The 18,248-nt window shown below is 42.1% G+C and overlaps 1 protein-coding gene across 1 annotated transcript; it reads left to right on the top strand.

Moving 5' to 3' along the window:
- The first annotated feature begins 406 nt into the window (after window positions 1-406).
- Window positions 407-8,924, top strand: LOC120779599. The gene is made up of 2 exons (XM_040111943.1): window positions 407-553; window positions 8,326-8,924. The coding sequence occupies exon 2, from the start codon at window positions 8,345-8,347 to the stop codon at window positions 8,861-8,863; it is 519 nt and encodes a 172-aa protein (XP_039967877.1). The 5' UTR covers window positions 407-553; window positions 8,326-8,344; the 3' UTR covers window positions 8,864-8,924.
- Window positions 8,925-18,248: the final 9,324 nt, after the last annotated feature.

The raw sequence follows: 18,248 nt of genomic DNA, 5'->3' as shown, positions 1-18,248 counted from the left end.
GTGGGAACTTAGAAGATAAAAAGAAAGGTGGACGAAAACTCGTTTAGGCCAAAGGGAAAAAAACAAGGTTAATGTATAGGGTTAACAATAAGCCCTATTCGCCTTGCAGAAAATTCGGAGGAACTAATTGGGAAGAAAGTTAGTGAAGCTACTTTACGTCGCAAGATGAAGAGCGTGGAAATCACGACCTACGTAGTTCGCAAAGTGATCGACATAACTCCAAACAAGAAAGCCAAACGCCTTGCCTTTGCTCGAGAGCATATTAATGATAAGATCATTAGTGCCGCTACATAAGTATCCGTTGAGTGAAAAGTGCCGTGTGAAGTGCCACAATAGAGTAACAGATAACGTACGTAACGTTTCAACATTTCCAACGCCGCTGCTGCCATTGTCGCTGCTACCATCAACCCGCCGCTGCCACAACGCCGCTGCTGTCATCGTAGCTGCTGCCCTCGTCGCTGCTACCATCAACGCCGCTGCCGTCGTGGGAATGAGCTGCCGCTGCATTCTGTGCAAAAGGGAAGTGAGCGCCGGCAAACAGCCGACGCACCAGGTAACGAGTGCGGATTATTGAAAGTGGTGCAAGCAAACGAAAATTCGAATAAACAACAAAGTGCACACTTTCAGTTTTTGGCTCTCCCTTTTGTGTCACTATATTGACATACATATATATATAACAATATATACATACATATATTATATACTATATACTATACAATTAATATATTTGAACCCCACGTATGTTTATATCTAAATGTACAAATTTAAAGTGAATCAAGGGATTTTGGGATTTTGAGGTAGCCCTTTATTTTAAAATAAAGGTGAAAAATTCTTATTTCAAAATTGAATTATTATATATTTTTTCGCAAGTTTTTCGAACCGCGTTTGCAATTATCGGTCTTTTTTCGCAATTTTTGTCGATTTTCGTTCGGACATTTTCCGGTTAAATTACTTTACTGTGCTATTGCTCATTTTGCGCATTTATTGGTTTGCCTTTCGTATACTTGGCAATCGATATTATTTTTTTCTCGCTTTCGTAACCGATTCCAAATATATTTGTTGCCAACTTTTATTGCTATTGGTTTGGCTTTCGTATATTTGGGAATCGACATATATTTTTTCGTTTCCCGATATTACCGTTATAGTCTTTCTTTCGGAAATTTAATTTAACCAACGCAAAATGAGCAAGCCAAAGCCAAATCTCGCAAACCTGTCTCCAAGTAAGGAGTTGACGGACTTAAAATCGTTAAGACCTCAAAGAACGGTTGCGAAAAGTATGTAGTATTTTGCGCATTAAAACGGACCTTCTCGAAAAGACTATGTCTTTAGATCCAATAGAATTGGAATGTCGTCTCGATATATTAAATTCACATAGTGAAAAATTAATGAAGTGCCAATCAAAGATTGAAGAAATTGATGAGGACGACATGGCCCGAGAGGAGTTAGAGGACATAATCGTTGAAACGAAGTTCATAATTAAGTCAATTTTAGCGAAAAATAAAACTTCACTTGCCGAAACATCTTTTGTAGCCTCTCACAGCTCAAGGCTCCCTAAAATTAATTTGCCGAAATTCAGGGGAGAATATTCAGAATTCAAAAGTTTTGTGAGTTTGTTCGAGAGCTCGGTTCATAATGATCCAAATATCTCAAATATTGAAAAATTTAACCATTTGGTTAATTGTCTATCTGGGGAGGCTTTGGGAACAGTTAAAGCGTTTCAGATGTCGAATGAAAATTACCCGAAAGCGTTGGCAAGTCTCAAAAAGGTTTATGATAATAAATGTTTGATTTTTTTCAATACAATATCTAAACTTTTTGAGCTGCCAACCATACCAAAGCCATCCGCGCCTTCATTGCGATCAATGATTGACGAAGTGTTAGCGGTATATGACCCATTGCTATCGCTGGGCGATGAGAAACAGATTACAAACGCTATTATAATACATTTAGTAATGACAAAGGTTGACCCTGCCACCCGATCCAAATGGGAAGAAGCGCTGGACTATGACAAACTGCCACTGTGGAAGGAATGTGAAGCCACCCTAAATAGGAGATACCAGCAGCTATCAGCGGAAGGAGCGTCACACTCAAGGACGAAGCCCATACTAACAGGCAGTACGAGCCATGGGAAGCAACAACAAATGGATAGGACTAAATCGCCGTTAGTTGCTGCAAATACACGGCAGCCTACTTGTCAACATTGCAAATCGAGGGATCACCGTCTAACTGCCTGCCCTACTTTCAAGGCTCTTCCGATTCGAGTTCGTCAAAGCGGTACCGTTATGCATAAATTGCTTGCGTAAAGGACATACCGTTTCCAAATGCAGAGCGGATTGTTGCCGCATATGCAACCGATCTCATCACTCGCTGTTGCACCAGTATCCAGTGTCCTTCCCCGCTGCACCTCATCCGCAACCATCAACCACACATGCCGTGCATACAGCCAGTATGCCGGATCGGGTCATGTTGGCAACAGTAGTAATTTTAGTGAGGACCAGCTGTGGAGATTACCTGCCTGCGAGAGCTTTGCTCGACTCAGGCTCCCAGGTCAACTTTATGACGGAGGACTTGGCACAAAAGTTGCGGATTCGCCATCAGCACAAAACATTAAGCGTAATTGGAATTGGCACTTCCAATACAAAAGTGGGGTTAAAACTAAGCGCATTTGTCAAGTCGCGGTTAAATAATTTTGAGATTTCGGCGGAATTCTGGGTAATGCGATGCATTTCCGCAAATCATCAAGACCATAACATCAATGTTCTTCTTCTTCTTAATTGGCGTAGACACCGCTTACGTGATTATAGCCGAGTTAACAACAGCGCGCCAGTCGTTTTTTCTTTTCGCTACGTGGCGCCAATTGCATATTCCAAGCGAAGCCAGGTCCTTCTCCAATTGGTCCTTCCAACGGAGTGGAGGTCTTCCTCTTCCTCTGCCTCCCCCGGCGGGTACTGAGTCGAATACTTTTAGAGCTGGAGTGTTTTCATCCATCCGGACAACATGACCTAGCCAGCGTAGCCGCTGCCTTTTAATTCGCTGAACTATGTCAATGTCGTCGTATATCTCGTACAGCTCATCGTTCCATCGAATGCGATATTCGCCGTGGCCAATGCGCAAAGGACCATAAATCTTTCGCAGAACTTTTCTCTCGAAAACTCGTAACGTGGACTCATTGGTTGCTGTCATCGCCCAAGCCTCTGCACCATATAGCAGGACGTTAATTATGAGCGACTTATAGAGTTTAGCTTTTGTTCGTCAAGAGAGGACTTTACTTTTCAATTGCCTACTCAGTCCGAGGTAGCACCTGTTAGCAAGAGCAATCCTGCGTTGGATTTCCAGGCTGACATTGTCGGTGGTGTTAATGCTGGTTCCTAAATAAACGAAATTATCTACAACTTCAAAGTTATGACTGTCAACAGTGACGTGAGAGCCAAGTCGCGAGTGCGACGACTGTTTGTTTGATGACCGGAGATATTTCGTCTTGCCCTCGTTCAGTGCCAGACCCATTTGCTTTGCTTCCTTGTCCAGTCTGGAGAAAGCAGAACTAACGGCGCGGGTGCTGAGGCCGATAATATCAATATCATCGGCATACGCCAGCAGCTGTACACTCTTGTAGAAGATGGTACCCTCTCTATTTAGTTCTGCAGCTCGAACTATTTTCTCCAGAAGTAGGTTGAAGAAGTAGCACGATAGGGAGTCGTCTTGTCTGAAACCTCGTTTGGTATCGAACGGCTCGGAGAGGTCCTTCCCGATTCTGACGGAGCTTTCGGTGTTGCTCAACGTCAGCTTACACAGCCGTATCAGTTTTGCGGGGATACCAAATTCAGACATCGCGGCATAAAGGCAGCTCCTTTTCGTGCTGTCGAAAGCAGTTTTGAAATCGACGGAGAGGTGGTGTGTGTCGATTCTCCTTTCACGGGTCTTTTCCAAGATTTGGCGCATGGTGAGTATCTGGTCGGTTGTTGATTTTCCAGGTCTTAAGCCACATTGATAAGGTCCAATCTGTTTGTTGACGGTGGGTTTTAATCTTTCACACAATACGCTCGATAGAACATTATACGCAATGTTGAGGAGGCTTATCCCACGATAGTTGGCACAGATTATCGGGTCTCCCTTTTTGTGGATGGGGCGCAACACACTTAAATTCCAATCGTTGGGCATGCTTTCGTCCAACCATATTTTACAAAGAAGCTGATGCATGCTCCCTTTTAGTTCTTCGCCGTTTGAATAGCTCGGCCGGCAAACCGTCGGCCCCTGCCGCTTTGTTGTTCTTCAGGCGGGCAATTGCTATTCGAACTTCTTCATGGTCGGGCAATGGAACGTCTGCTCCATCGTCATCGATTGGGGAATCGGGTTCGCCTTCTCCTAGCATTGTTCGTTCACTGCCATTCAGCAGGCTGGAGAAGTGTTCCCTCCATAGTTTAAGTATGCTCTGGGCATCGGTGACTAGATCACTTGATTGTGTTCTACAAGAGTATGCTCCGGTCTTGAAACCTTCCGAAAGCCGCCGCATTTTTTCGTAGAATTTTTGAGCATTACCTCTGTCGGCCAGCTTATCAAGCCCTTCCTACTCACGCATTTCGGCCTCTTTCTTTTTCTGTGTGAAAATGCGCCTACCTTCCCTCTTCAACTCTCGGTATCTATCCCATCCCGCACGTGCTGTGGTCGATCGTCACGTTGCGAGGTAGGCAGTCTGTTTTCTCTCCGCTGCGACACGTCACTCCTCGTCGTACCAGCTGTTCTTTCGCACTTTCCGAGAACCAATGGTTTCGGTTGCACCTGTAAGTTAAGAGTTTGAAATGCCGTCCCACAGTTCCCTTATACCGAGTTGTTGACGAATGCTCTTAGAAAGCAGGAGTGCAAACCGAGTAGAAAATCGTTCGGTTGTCTGTTGTGATTGCAGCTTCTCGACGTCGAACCTTCCTTGTGTTTGTTGACGTGCGTTTTTTGCTGCACAGAGGCGGGTGCGAATCTTGGCTGCAACAAAATAGTGGTCCGGATCGATGTTAGGACCTCGGAGCGCACGCACATCTAAAACACTGGAGACGTGTCTTCCGTCTATCACAACATGATCGATTAGGTTGGTAGTTTTTCGATCCGGAGACAGCCAGGTAGCTTGATGAATCTTCTTATGCTGGAATATAGTACTACAGATAACCATATTTCGGGCCCCGGCGAAGTCAATCAGCCTCCACCCATTTGGGGATGTTTCGTCGTGGAGGTTGAATTTACCGACCGTAGTGCCAAATATACCTTCTTTGCCCACCCTGGCGTTAAAGTCGCCAAGCACGATTTTGACATCGTGGCAGGGGCAGCTCTCATAAGCGCGCTCCAAGTGCTCATAGAAGGCATCTTTGGTCACATCGTCCTTCTCTTCCGTCGGAGCGTGGGCGCAAATCAGCGATATGTTGAAGAACCTCGCTTTGATGCGGATTGTGGCTAGACGTTCATTCACCGGAGTGAATGATAGTACTCGGCGACGGAGTCTCTCTCCCACCGCGAATCCAACACCAAACTTGCGCTCCTTTATATGGCCACTGTAGTCAATGTTAGTGGCTGGAAAATTCCGCACAATATTGAATTGGCGTACCCAGAATTCTACAAATCTAGAAAAGTGGATATCCTATCGGGTGCTGAAACATTTTTCGATCTTTTAGCTGCTGGTCAAATTAAAAATGGTCCTAACCAACCAACTCTTTAGAAAACCCTTTTAGGATTGATTGTATCTGGCAAATACGTCAGTAACATAAATTCTCCTCCAAGATTACATAGCACATTATGCCAAGCTGAAGAAAACTTAACGTCAATCGATTCAGTAGTCCAAAAATTTTGGGCTCTAGAAGAATTACCTTCAGAATCAAATGGCATTAAATTCACACTAGAGCAACAAGAGTGTGAAAATTTTTTCGTAAATACAACTCAAGTATGCCTTCAGGACGGCTTCAAGTCAGAATGCCTTTTAAAGCTAACCGTAAGTTACTCGGTCACTCCTGGCCCAGTAGAGAAGGACATTAAAAGATCCAGAACTTCGCAAAATGTATCTGGACTTTATGAATGAATATAAAGCATTAGGTCGTATGAGCCCAAAGAACAATAAGATCCCGAGTGAGCCACACTACTTCATTCCGCATCAATGCGTTTTAAGGCCCGAGAGCACAACAACCAAATTACGTGTTGTATTTGATGTTTCGAGTCGATCTTCAACTCAAATAGCGTTGAATGAACTTTTGATGGTAGGTCCAACCATCCAAGAAGAATTATATTCAACTTTTCTTCGTTTTCGTTTACATAAGTATGCACTAACAACGGACATTACTAAAATGTACCGTCAAATAATTATACATGAAGAAGACAGAAATTGTCATTTTATTGTGTGCAGAGAGCATCCTTCTGGGCAAATTCAAATTTTTCGTCTTAACACCGTAACATACGGCACTGCGCCTGCTCCTTTTCTCGCAACACGGTGTTTGCAAATGCTCAGTGATGCCAATACAATGAAATATCCACTCGGTTCATTAGCCATCAAAAGAGACTTTTATGTTGATGATTTATTAACAGGGTCCGAAAATTTTGAGTCTCTAGATCTTTTGAGAAGTGAGGTAAATAAAATATTAAACTCGACAGGATTCACCTTAACGAAGTGGTTTTCGAACCACCCTAAATTTTTCGACAGTGATTGCACTGAAAAGGCATTAAGCTTCAATGACAAAAAACGTTAGGAATCTATAGGTTGTCGCAAGAGGATTTGTTTCGATTTGTTTTAGATAACAATTTTAATGATCTGCGAGCCACTAAACGAAACATGTTGTCAGTTTCTGCTCGCCTTTTTGATCCTCTTGCTGGCCCCACTAGTTACCAAAGCAAAAATCTTATTGCAAGAGATTTGGATCCAAAAACTAGATTGGGATGAGTCGATTTCATTGCGCCTTGACACTAGCTGGCAGAACTTTAAAGCCAACCTCATGCAGCTCTCATCGATAAACATTCCTCGTTACGTAAACGTTGAGTCGAATGCCATCTGCCAAATACATGGCTTCTCTGACGCCTCAATAAGGGCGTACGGATGCTGCATACACATACGAAGCCAATTTGCTAGTGGTATTAAATGTATGCTGCTTACTGCAAAGTCTAGAGTGGCTCCGCTGAAGACCAAATCTTCTCCGCGTCTTGAGCTCTCGGCAGCACATCTTCTTTCGGAATTATGGTCAAGAGTAGCGCCTATGTTGAATCGCCATTTCGAAAATATTACATTTTGGACAGACTCTGAAATCGTTTTACATTGGATTAAAATACATCCATCCTCACTACAAACCTTCGTCGCAAACAGAGTGTCCGCAATCCAAGAGTTGACTGACAAAGTACCATGGCGACATGTGCCAACAAAACAAAATCCTGTGAATCAAGTGTCTCGGGGTTGTAACGTGGACGAATTGAATAATTCGATATGGTTTGGCGGTCCACGGTTCCTCCTAGAAGACCCTGCATTATGGCCAATTAGTAACCACTTCCAGCTCTCACCAGAAGACGAAGCATTAGAGAAGAAGAAAAATACATTTACATTAATTTCGACTACTGTGAAAAATTCAATATTGGACCTTATTGAAAAATTTTCTTCTCATAAAAAATTGCTTCGTGTGGTCGCATACATATTACGATGGATCAGGCGACCACCTAAATCCTCCATGGGACAAGATCTGACTTCAGAAGAGCTAAATTTGAGTTTTCTAAAAACTGCACAAGTGGTCCATCATTCAGAATTTTCGGATGTTATTCAAAAATTGCATAAAGGCACCACCCTACCCGCAAACTTGCAAAAACTCAACCCGTTTTTGCATGAGTACTCGGATATGTCGCTGTCATTCAAATTAATCCGAGTAGGAGGTCGCCTATTAAATGCACCTCTTCCATACGATGCCAAATTTCCGCTTTTATTAAATAAAATTTCGCACTTCGTTATAACGTATTTATATTCGAAATCACCACGCTGGGGCTAAAGCGTTGGTTGCGATTCTTTGAGAACGCATATGGCTAATTAATGCTCGAGAGCTTGCAGTAGAACCGTAAGAAACTGTATACATTGTTTTCATTATAAGCCGAAGTTGCAAAACCAAATAATGGGAATGTGCCAGTCGAAAGACTTCGAGCACTACGGCCCTTTCTTATATATGGCGTAGATTTTTGTGGTCCGATATACGCAACTCTAAAAATACGCGGTCGACCACCCGCAAAAACATATATTGCAGTTTTCATTTGCTTTACGTCCAAAGCAGTACATTTAGAATTAGTTTCGTGCCTATCTTCTAATTCATTTATTTTTGCTCTAAAAAGGTTCAATGGACGCCGAGGAATGCCGTCGAAGATATTCAGCGACAACGCCACCAATTTCGTCGGCGCCGATCGCAAGCTGCGCGAGCTGAAGGAGGCGTTTCTAGCAATGGGTCCAAAATTGAAGAGATTCGCAGCAGACGAAGGGTGCAGCTTCACCTTTATACCACCAAGGGCGCCGCACTTCGGCGGATTATGGGAAGCCGCGGTGAAGTCCACCAAACAACATATCGTTCGCGTAATCGGCAACGCGCTTCTCACAGCAGCAACAGTTCTGGCGACAATGGTCCAAAGTTTAGCTGACAGGCCTTCAGGAAAGCAACAAGTGGCTGCACCAAAACGCAACATGCAGCTCAACGACCTCGTTCTCGTCCACGAGGACAACGTGCCACCGCAGCAGTGGGTACTAGGGCGCGTCGTCGCAACCGTCGAAGGGCAAGACGGCAAGGGGCGAGTCGCAGACGTGGCGACTAAAGCGGGCACAATTAAGCGTCCTATCCACAAGCTGGCCTTGCTTCCACTGGAAATTGAAGGAATCTGATCCTGTCAAGGTAGCCCGTGTTGCGTCAAGCGACAAATTTATACCTAAAATAAAAACAATAAATGAATTGTAGAAAACTGAATTATAAAAATTATAAAATATTGAATTATATTGTTATTATATACTTACCTTAATAATACAATTTTAATACTAAAAAATTACTCACCTTACTTATCTCACTTTAATCTTTTACAATATTTAACGAAAGTTGAAAATTACTATACTTACCCCTTTTTTTAAGGCATATGAACATTCTTCTTCTTCTTAATTGGCGTAGACACCGCTTACGCGATTATAGCCGAGTTAACAACAGCGCGCCAGTCGTTTCTTCTTTTCGCTACGTGGCGCCAATTGGATATTCCAAGCGAAGCCAGGTCCTTCTCCACTTGGTCCTTCCAACGGAGTGGAGGTCTTCCTCTTCCTCTGCTTCCCCCGACGGGTACTGCGTCGAATACTTTCTGAGCTGGAGTGTTTTCATCCATCCGGACAACATGACCTAGCCAGCGTAGCCGCTGTCTTTTAATTCGCTGAACTATGTCAATGTCGTCGTATATCTCGTACAGCTCATCGTTCCATCGAATGCGATATTCGCCGTGGCCAATGCGCAAGGACCATAAATCTTTCGCAGAATTTTTCTCTCGAAAACTCGTAACGTCGACTCATCGGTTGTTGTCATCGCCCAAGCCTCTGCACCATATAGCAGGACGGGAATTATGAGCGACTTATAGAGTTTAGCTTTTGTTCGTCGAGAGAGGACTTTACTTTTCAATTGCCTACTCAGTCCGAAGTAGCACCTGTTGGCAAGAGCAATCCTGCGTTGGATTTCCAGGCTGACATTATTAGTGGTGTTAATGCTGGTTCCTAAATAGACGAAATTATCAACAACTTCAAAGTTATGACTGTCAACAGTGACGTGAGAGCCAAGTCGCGAGTGCGACGACTGTTTGTTTGATGACAGGAGATATTTCGTCTTGCCCTCGTTCAGTGCCAGACCCATTTTCTGTGCTTCCTTGTCCAGCCTAGAGAAAGCAGAACTAACGGCGCGGGTGTTGAGGCCGATGATATCAATATCGTCGGCATACGCCAGCAGCTGTGACACTCTTATAGAAGATGGTACCTTCTCTGTTTAGTTCTGCAGCTCGAACTATTTTCTCCAGAAGCAGATTGAAGAAGTCGCACGATAGGGAGTCGCCTTGTCTGAAACCTCGTTTGGTATCGAACGGCTCGGAGAGGTCCTTCCCGATCCTGACGGAGCTTTTCGTGTTGTTCAACGTCAGTTTACACAGCCGTATTAGTTTTGCGGGGATACCAAATTCAGACATCGCGGCTAAAGGCAGCTCCTTTTCGTGCTGTCGAAAGCAGCTTTGAAATCGACGAAGAGATGGTGTGATTCTTCTTTCACGGGTCTTTTCCAAGATTTGGCGCATGGTGAATATCTGGTCGGTTGTTGATTTTCCAGGTCTGAAGCCACACTGATAAGGTCCAATCAGTTTGTTGACGGTGGGCTTTTAATCTTTCACACAATACGCTCGATAGAACCTTATATGCGATGTTGAGGAGGCTAATCCCACGGTAGTTGGCGCAGATTGTGGGGTCTCCTTTTTATGGATTGGGCAGTAGCACACTTAAATTCCAATCGTTGGGCATGCTCTCGTCCGACCATATTTTACAAAGAAGCTGATGCATGCTCCCTCATTAGTTCTTTCGCCGCCGTGTTTGAATAGCTCGGCCGGTAGTCCGTCGGCCTCTGCCGCTTTGTTGTTCTTGAGGCGGGCAATTGCTATTCGAACTTCTTCATGGTCGGGTAATGGAACGTCTGCTCCATCGTCATCGATTGGGGAATCGCTCTTCTCCATGTTTAGTGTTGTGTGTTCACTGCCATTCAGCAGGCTGGAGAAGTGTTCCCTCCATAATTTAACTATGCTCTGGGCATCAGTGACTAGATCACTTGATTGTGTTCTACAAGAGCATGCTCCGGTCTTTAAACCTTCTGTAAGCCGCCGCATTTTTTCGTAGAATTTTCGAGCATTACCCCTGTCGGCCAGCTTATCAAGCTGTTCGTACTCACGCATTTCGGCCTCTTTCTTCTTCTGTCTGCAAATGGGTCTCGCTTCCCTCTTCAACTCTCGGTACCTATCCCATCCCGCACGTGTAGTGGTCGATCGTAACGTGGCGAGGTAGGCAGTCTGTTTTCTCTCCGCTGCGACACGGCACTCTTCGTCGTACCAGCTGTTCTTTTGCTCTTTCCGAAAACCAATGGTTTCGGTTGCAGCTGTACGTAAGGAATTTGAAATGCCGTCCCACAGTTTCTTATACCGAGTTGTTGACTAGTGCTCTCAGAGAGCAGGAGTGCAAGCCGAGTAGAAAATCGTTCGGCTGTCTGTTGTGATTGCAGCTTCTCGACGTCGAACCTTCCTTGTGTTTGTTGGCGTGCGTTTTGCTGCACAGAGGCGAGTGCGAATCTTAGCTGCAACAAGATAGTGGTCCGAGTCGATGTTAGGACCTCGGAGCGCACGCACATCTAAAACACTGGAGACGTGTCTTCCATCTATCACAACATGATCGATCTGGTTGGTAGTTTTTCGATCCGGAGACAGCCAGATAGCTTGATGAATCTTCTTATGCTGGAATCTAGTATTACAGATAACCATATTTCGGGCCCCGGCGAAGTCTATCAGCCTCAACCCATTTGGGGATGTTTCGTCGTGGAGGCTGAATTTACCGACCGTAGTGCCAAATATACCTTCTTTGCCCACCCTGGCGTTAAAGTCGCCAAGCACGATTTTGACATCGTGGCGGGGCATCTCTCATAAGTGCGCTCCAAGCACTCATAAAAGGCATCTTTGGTCACATCGTCCTTCTCATCCGTCGGAGCGTGGGCGCAGATCAGCGATATGTTGAAGAACCTCGCTTTGATGCGGATTGTGGCTAGAACGTTCATTCACCGGAGTGAATGATAGTACTCGGCGACGGAGTCTCTCTCCCACCACGAATCCAACACCAAACTTGCGCTCCTTTATATGGCCACTGTAGTAAATGTCACAAGGACCTACTCGTCTCTGTCCTTGTCCCGTCCATCGCATTTCTTGGACGGCGGTGATGTCAGCCTTTATTTTTGCGGAGGACATCAACCAGCTGGGCAGCGGCACCTTCCCAATTAAGGGTCCGGACATTCCAGGTGCATGCCCTCAAATCGTAGTCCTTATTCCGTTTGCCATGGTCGTCGTCAAAAGGGGGGTCTCTCATCCGAGGCTGTGTTTTCCTTTTCATTGGTATTGTTTTTTACGTGGCGGGTCCCAAGCCCAGCGCACAACCCTATGTAGGGAATGTTTCGCTTTCTCACATTAGCTCACCTTCGAACGGATGTTCTTAGGCTACCCAGAGGATACTTGGTCAAAGACCGGAAGTAGTGAGCTGCTTGAGCCATATGTAAAAGAATCGTTTCTGGCCACTCCCAAGTGAATGGCGATCAGAGAACTTTCCTCACTTGCGTGAACTTCTACACATGACTCCATCCTCCACATATGAACATTACCACTAGTTTAAGCCGTTAGTTTTAAGATTTAGGCTAACCAACTAAATGAAATTAAATAAATGCTCTCTTTGAATTGAACTGTGAAACCGAACGCACGCTTTTTCGTTGCCGGAACAATTTATACATACATTTTTCGCGACAGGTAATTGGAGTGATTTAAAATTGCGCATCCCTAACTATTATATTTTCCGTGTCTCAAAAACGCTTGAGATTTTTCAATGACATTGTGTAATTATCTTTGACACGAATAAAATGTGTGTAATATCTTATGACGCCAATATGCATCAAACAAATGTATTGTTTTTGTGAGAAATGTATACTATATACTCCAAACGGCGCATCAAATATGCGCCGTTTTGTTCGATGACCCGTTCCAACGAGATGCCAACTTCATAATGCCCCTCTTATAGAAGCTCGCTTCCCTATTGGTAAAAATCTCGGAGAGCCAATTTTCACAGGACTCTCTTGTGGCCAACTTCAGACTACCAAGCGCGTTCGCCATGGACAGAAACAGGTGGTAATCACTTGGTGCGAGATCCGGACTATACGGTGGACGCAAAAGAACCTCCCATTCGAGCTCCCGGAGCTTCTGGCGCGTCACTAAAGATTTGTGTGGCCTGGCGTTGTCCTGATGAAAGACAATTCGGCCTCTGTTGATCAAAGATGGCCTCTTTTGCATGAGTGCTGCCTTCAAGCGGTCCAGTTGTTGGCAGTACAGGTCCGAATTAAGCACTTGGCCATAGGGGAGCAGCTCATAGTGGATTATTCCCTGCCAATCCCACCAAAGACACAGATGAACCTTCCTGGCGTCAATCCAGGCTTGGCCACCGTCTGGGCCGCTTCACCGCTTTACGACCACGACCGTTAGCGCCTTACGTTATCGTAAGTGACCCACTTTTCATCGCCAGTCACTATACGCTTCAAAAACGGGTTTATTTTGTTGCGATCCAGAAGCGATTCGCAAGCGTCGATACGGTCAAAGATGTTTTTTTGCGTCAATTCGTGTGGCACCCATATATCGAGCTTCTTAGTGACTCCAATCTTCTTCAAATGGTTTATAACGGTTTGATGACTCATGCCCAGCTCTTGACCGATGCTACGGCTGCTACTATGCCGGTCTCTTTCGACCAATTCAGCGATTTTATCGCAATTTTTGACGACAGGCCTTCCGGAGCGTGGCGCATCTTCGACCACCTCTACACCAGAACGAAAACGTTGAAACCATCGTTGTGCGGTGGAAATAGAAACTGTATCGGATCCATAAACTGCATAAATTTTATTGGCGGCTTGAGATGCATTTTGTCCTTTATCGTAGTAGTACTGAAATTAAACTTTAATGTTGTCTTAATTTATTATTGTATTTCTATTTTGTATTTTTACTTTATTTCCAAAGTCTTCTGCAACTATTCGTTTTTTATATTTAGGATTTAATTTATTTTTTTCTCCTATTACTTTTTCATAAATTATTTCTCCAGGGTGAAATGGGAAGCTTGTATTACTTCCTAAATACATTAGAGCAATTTTTTCTTTTACATGTGTTTGAACCTCAGTTAATTCTGCGAAATTATTTTCATCGGTAATATCGAAATTGTTTATTTTTAAAATATTAGTACCGCCTTTTTTTGGAGTATATATTTTTATTTTATTGTCGGTATTATCTTCGACTGGCGTTTTAGGATTTTCATGTCCTAAGTAGTTTAAATTTTGTATTGTTATATTTTTATTTGGTTTTTCACCATTCTTTTTATGTTTTATTTTTCCGGTAAGAACTGGGGACTGACGTTTTAGGCTCCTTTTTGCATAAAATAATTTCTTTTTAATATAATATTGCCGGTAAAATCTTCGGGTGGCGTTGTAGAACTTGTTTTTTCTACAATTTTGATATTTTTAAAATTGCCGGTACTTTCTTCGGCTGGCATCTTAGGACTTTATTGTCCCATTTGGAATATCTATTGTGGCTCCGATTTTATTTAAAAAATTAAGTCCAATTAAGAGATCACTCTCTAAGTTATCAATTTCATAAAAACGTTCTTGTACGCTCAATATATTACTATTATGAAAATGTTTTATGATGGTCGAACCATTAATGGTTCTTACTCTCTTCTTAATTAGAAAAGTGTTTTTGTTATTATAAATTCCAGTTCATATATATGAAATGGTTGCCCCGTATCTATTAAAAGTCGAATGATTTGCCCGGTTTTCATATCTGTTTTTATAATATAGGGCAAATCAGAGTTTACCCTAAAAAATGGTTTTCCCCAATGATTGGTTAGGTGGAGGCTGTTTGGTTGATAATTGGTTTCCCAATTATATCTGTTACTCCTAGCCGGTACTTGGTTTGTTTGCATAGGACTAAGGTTATTTATTATTTGATTTGATTGATCCATGTCCATTGGTTCTGGACGATTGGGATATTTTTTGTTCGTATTAGTTGGCCTCTGTGGATACCTCAAATTATTTTGAAAGTTTTTATTAAATTGTTGTTTTCGAGAATTAATTTCTTGATTCTTTTTGGAGAAATGTAACGCGAATTGTAACCTCATTTAATCTGACTGAAGTTCTTGCGCCTTAGCAAGAGATTTAGGCAAATCAGTAGGTTTTAAAGTAAAAAGTATTTGGTTTAAAGGATAGTTTAAGCCAGTTATGAGGTTCTAAGTGCGGTTTCCCGATTTTTAATATTTAATTGCATGGTTATTTCGCAACTTGTTCCGAGCGCCATTATTATTTTATTTATTAATTATTGACATCATTGTAATAGTATATTAGGGATTGTGATCCTTGTCTAAGTGTGCTTATTTCTTCAATTACTTGTATTGGCCTTCTATCAGCATACGCAAAATCTAATCTCGAAAATATGGCCTCTAAATTTAGAACTGTGCCATGGTTTGTCAAAATGTCGTTAGCATTGCCAACAATCTTGTTTCTCAGTATTGTTAGGGCTCCAAAATATCTCCTACTCTCTTCTATATAGAGACTTATTGAATTTTTTGCAGCTTCCCTCCAGCTGACGTATGACCTTCCCGAAGATTCCTGTAAAGATTTCAGATTTTCTACATTTTCATTGCACATAATTGAGTCGTTAATTGCCTGTGTTTCGTATTCTGTCACCTGCGTAGCAGTTGTTATATTTTTCATTTGGTTATTTAGCTGAGCTATTTCAGCTCTTAAGTTCGTCGTTTGAGTCGCTATCAGTCGAACTATGTCTTCTGCAGTAAAATTACTAACCGCCATTTTCGAAAATTGAAGAATTCTGTTTCACTTTACAGCAATGTTGCCAACTCAGTGGTTTTACCACTAAAACTAGTGGTTTTACTTTCCCTCTAGTGGGCAAAAAACTTTTTTTTAGTGGCTGGTGGTTTTTGTAGTGATAAATACCCTCTGACGGTAAATACAAAAAATTAATAATATATATTGTACACTTGTGCTCACATAATTAAGCCACTGCATAGCAAAACTATGTTTCTGAAAATAAATTCACCGTATTAGCTTTTCATTTGTATAACGGTATGCAAAAAAGTTCCGTTATATGTTGAGAAGTTGTTAAGATCATATTCAGAGAAATAAGTATCGTGGTTGGCGGAAAAATTAAAATAAACTCGCAGTTGAACTAGTCGCGTGTGCTCATATGTATAATTAAGCCAGTGTTACAAAATTTTTGCAATCACGGTCTGTGTAAAAAAATTATTAAAAAAGTGAAACGTTTATTGGTTCCATTTAATTTAAAAACGTTTTTTGAAAGTTTTCTAAACAGTGGGTAAAAACAAGAGTACAATTCCATGTGAAAGAAGAGTCATATTGGAATGTATGAAACATGAACAAAAGTTCAAAAATATTGCGAAAGTAGTGGAATATTTAACCTTTTCCAGGGGAAAGGTTAATAATGCTTTACAATATTTTAAAAAACATAAGTCTTTTGAAAATCTGCCCCATAAAAAACCCAGAAAGACAACTCCTAACGACGACAGGCAGATAGTACGAATGAGCAAGGTGGATCCTTTTTTGACCTCGAGCGAAATTAGTGCTCAAATTGAGCAAATTCATGGTGTACGGGTATCAGCACAGACAATCCGCCGGATATTACAGGAAAACTCCTTAAATGGGCGAATTGCACGAAGCAAACCGATCGTTACAAAAAGGAACATCAAACGAAGGCTAGTGTTTGCGAGAGAGCACCTGCAAAAGGACTCAAAATTCTGGGATCTAGTGTTATGGAGTGATGAATCTAAATTCAATGTCTTTGGGAATGACGGTAGACCCTATGTCAGGCGACCACCACTACAAGAACTTAACCCACGGTATACCAAAAACACTGTCAAACATGGTGGATCAACAGTCATGGTGTGGGGGTGTTTTACTTCATGCGGAGTAGGACCACTTGTACAAGTTGAGGGCAAAACGACAGGCAGTATGTACTGAGACATTTTAGCCGAACACCTAAATGGAAATTACGCCGATAATTTACCACCAGCTTGGATATTTCAGCAGGATAACGACCCAAAGCACTACTCCAGGGTCGTTAAGGACTGGTTTGTGATGAACCGTATCAAGTGTCTTGAGTGGCCTGCCCAAAGCCCGGATTTAAACCCTAAAGAGAATCTATGGGGGATTATTAAAAGGGAAGTTGCGGCGAGAAAGCCGTCAAATAAGGCTACATTGTTGCAAATTTTAAAAGAAGAATGGAGCAAAATTACTCCGGACCAATGTAACACACTGGTCCGTACAATGAGCCAACGCTGCAGGGAAGTAATTTTGCAAAAGGGATTCCCAACAAAATATTAGTCTAAATAAGGCAAGTTTTTTTGAACAAAACATCGAATTCTTTTATCTGACAGCTTGTTTTTGCAGGTGGCTTAATTATATGAGCACGAAAAATACATACCAATGAAGAAAAAAACAGATTTTTGCTTTTGGATTAAAATTTACCTTTAAAAAACTATAAGTACAATAAGGTTAAAGCAATTTCTTTTAATTTTGTGAACTTTTTTTTTCGATTAATCAATAAAACTCAACTTTTATGAATTTGTACACCATAACGTTTATGTGGCTTAATTGTGTGAGCACAAGTGTATATATTCTTCACAATTGCTTCCCCCATAAGATATTTTAGTTCTATTTTAAGCTTTTAAAGAGCTACGAATAAGACAATTAAATATCTCAAGGGGGGGACCTTTTTTAACAACTACATTCCACTATACTCAATTGTTTGATATACTCATACGTTCTCTTTTATCTTGTTCGCTCTTTCTTTCTTCGTAACACAATAAATAAACATTTTTTAAATCTTTTAAAGTGAAAATTTACTTCTAATGTACTCCATCATTAATATACTCATACATAAAACAATGTTTAGTAAACGACAGAATTTTCAAAAATTTAGAGATTTCTGGCTCAAAGGCCGTATTTTAAAAGATTGGTTACAAGTTGTTGAAGATAAAGACGGCAATAAAGTAGCTAAGTGTAGGTTATGCGGTGTAACGTTGCGGAATCACTACGCAGATTTAAAAAGTCATACTATACAACAGTGTTTCCCAAAGTGGGCGATAACGCCCCCTTGTGGGCGCTGCAGGTATCAAGGGGGGCGTTAAGAGACCCTGAAAGAAAATGGGGGCGTTGTGTAGGGGCCTGGAGGGTTATTTGTAATTTTATTTAGCTAGGAGGTCTCTTAGACAACGACTACATGAGCTCTCGACTCTCAACAACAACTTGTGAACATCAACTAATATGAATTAAAAGATTGCTCAAACTAGGTTTTATATTTCTCTCCGCGTAGTTCATATATCTGTCCTATTTTATTGAATATAGAAAAAATGAAAATGAAGTCAATCGGTCGCTCCGTTTCATAACGGGGCA

Source organism: Bactrocera tryoni, unplaced genomic scaffold, assembly GCF_016617805.1.
Source record: "Bactrocera tryoni isolate S06 unplaced genomic scaffold, CSIRO_BtryS06_freeze2 scaffold_11, whole genome shotgun sequence".
Taxonomy (NCBI): Eukaryota; Metazoa; Arthropoda; class Insecta; order Diptera; family Tephritidae; genus Bactrocera; species Bactrocera tryoni.
Note: the sequence above shows the minus strand (reverse complement) of the source record. Positions and strands in the feature narration are given on the sequence as shown.